Source organism: Sinocyclocheilus anshuiensis, unplaced genomic scaffold (genome assembly GCF_001515605.1).
Source record: "Sinocyclocheilus anshuiensis isolate Anshui unplaced genomic scaffold, SAMN03320099.WGS_v1.1 scaffold154, whole genome shotgun sequence".
Taxonomy (NCBI): Eukaryota; Metazoa; Chordata; class Actinopteri; order Cypriniformes; family Cyprinidae; genus Sinocyclocheilus; species Sinocyclocheilus anshuiensis.
In genome coordinates this window covers 2,540,769-2,542,450 of record NW_015546101.1, presented here as the reverse complement: position 1 = coordinate 2,542,450, position 1,682 = coordinate 2,540,769, and the positions used below count along the sequence as shown (strand labels likewise).

At 37.4% G+C, this 1,682-nt stretch overlaps 1 protein-coding gene and 1 long non-coding RNA gene across 2 annotated transcripts in view; one reads left to right on the top strand and one right to left on the bottom strand.

Moving 5' to 3' along the window:
• LOC107700466 (uncharacterized) overlaps positions 1 to 1,682 on the top strand; it is a 22,698-nt gene that overhangs the window by 2,782 nt on the left and 18,234 nt on the right. The window lies entirely within an intron of this gene.
• Positions 9 to 1,682, bottom strand: part of LOC107700464 (transmembrane protein 178B-like) — a 10,171-nt gene continuing 8,497 nt past the window's right edge. Inside the window, exons 3-4 of the mRNA XM_016502120.1 lie at positions 616 to 753; positions 9 to 398 (exon numbers count right to left, since the gene is read on the bottom strand). Coding sequence (XP_016357606.1) covers positions 148 to 398; positions 616 to 753 — 389 coding nt within the window. The 3' untranslated portion in view covers positions 9 to 147. The remainder of the gene's footprint in view (positions 399 to 615; positions 754 to 1,682) is intronic.

The following is a 1,682-nucleotide window of genomic DNA, read 5'->3' as shown; positions in this document are numbered from 1 at the left end:
GTTGATCAACAAGAGCCCAAAAGCCACTGGAGGAATGATCCAGTCAGGATACTGCATGATGATGAAGAGGCCAGATGCTTTGTCCTTACGTAGATGCTGTATACATGTTGTGAAAAGTTGCTGCAATGTTGCTCCAGAAGTCTCTTATCACACAGTTCCATTTTCATGCCTGGATTTGTGGACTGTGGTGCGGGCCAAGGGGCTGCTTAAAGAAGGGGCCAGCGTGCATAAGAACCCGGCCAGCAGGGTGAGACCCAGTCCGCCCCAGGCACAGAACATGGACCAGCCATACCCATGACTGATGTCCTCTGGAAGGCCGTACAGGTAACGTGGATAACGCGACAACTCAAAGTTAATGCCCGCCACACACGTACAAAGGGAGATAATACAGCAGGTTCCTGTCAGAGGGGAAATTACTCGAGATGTATCATCAAACATTTATGAAACACCCTTTCTTTTAGATCACAAATATAGGATGCAAAGCTTTTGATCTATTTTCAAAGCACCTTCTTGTATTAAAAAAACAGCCACTAGATGGCGACAAAATTGAGTAGTCGACTTCTATTCTGTTTGTTTCTCTCACACACGCTCACAAACGCACACTCTGTCTCTTACCGCCCATGAGGAAGAGTAGTCCAGCTACATACTGCATGAGATCATGTTGTTGACAGCATCCAAGAACTCCGATGACCCAGCCAAAAAGGATGATAGAGACAGCCATGCCCACAAAACCTGCTGTCATCCTCCGGAGGTCTGCAGCACAAAACACCAACATTAAGCTCCGTTTGTTACAATTCAGGGCTTGCAAGCATCTATCTAGTGATGATGTCTGTTGCATGTTAAATATTGACTTTTGCATTCTCATTCATCAAGGTCTCTTTTATTATTATTTCACAAACTACAAAGGAAGTAATGAAACAAATACAGCAAAAATCTTGCCAACAAAGCAACTGATTACAACTGTACTATTATTACAAAAAGCACATTTCAAAGCACATAATTTTGGCTCCACAGGGCCAGGTATATTATTGATTTGAAAAAAAGGGGAGGGAACTAATAATCAATGATAAAAGATCAGTTTTCTGTGCATATCACTTCTGTACATATTATTATTATACCTTATCTTGAACAAAGTATTTTGTCTATTCACTACCATTCAAAAATAACATTTCTTGTTGCCAATGTTGAAAACATTTGTGCTGATGAATTTTTTTGTGGAAAATGTGATACATTTTTAAGGTTTCTGGATGAACAGGAAGTTTGAAATAATAACACATAAAAAAAAAGAAGTCTTCTGTAACTTTATAAATGGTTTTACTGTCACTTTAAACATTTAATAATTTAATGCATCCTTGATAATAAAAGTAATAATTTCTTAAAAAAAAAAAAAAAGATAGAAGTAAATGATCAAATCAAAACAAGAGGAGGGAAATATTCAGGCTGCCAGGCAGTATAAAATGTTTGACCTTTTTGGTGAAACAATGAATTTTACAAGTACATTTATTTATTTAGTCATTTAGCAGACGCTTTTATCCAAAGCGACTTACAAATGAGGACAATGAAAGCAGTCAAAAGTAACAAAAGTGCAACAATATATAAGTGCAAATGACAAGTCTCGGTTAGCCTAACGCAGTACACGTAGCAAGGTATATATATATATATATATATATATATATATATAT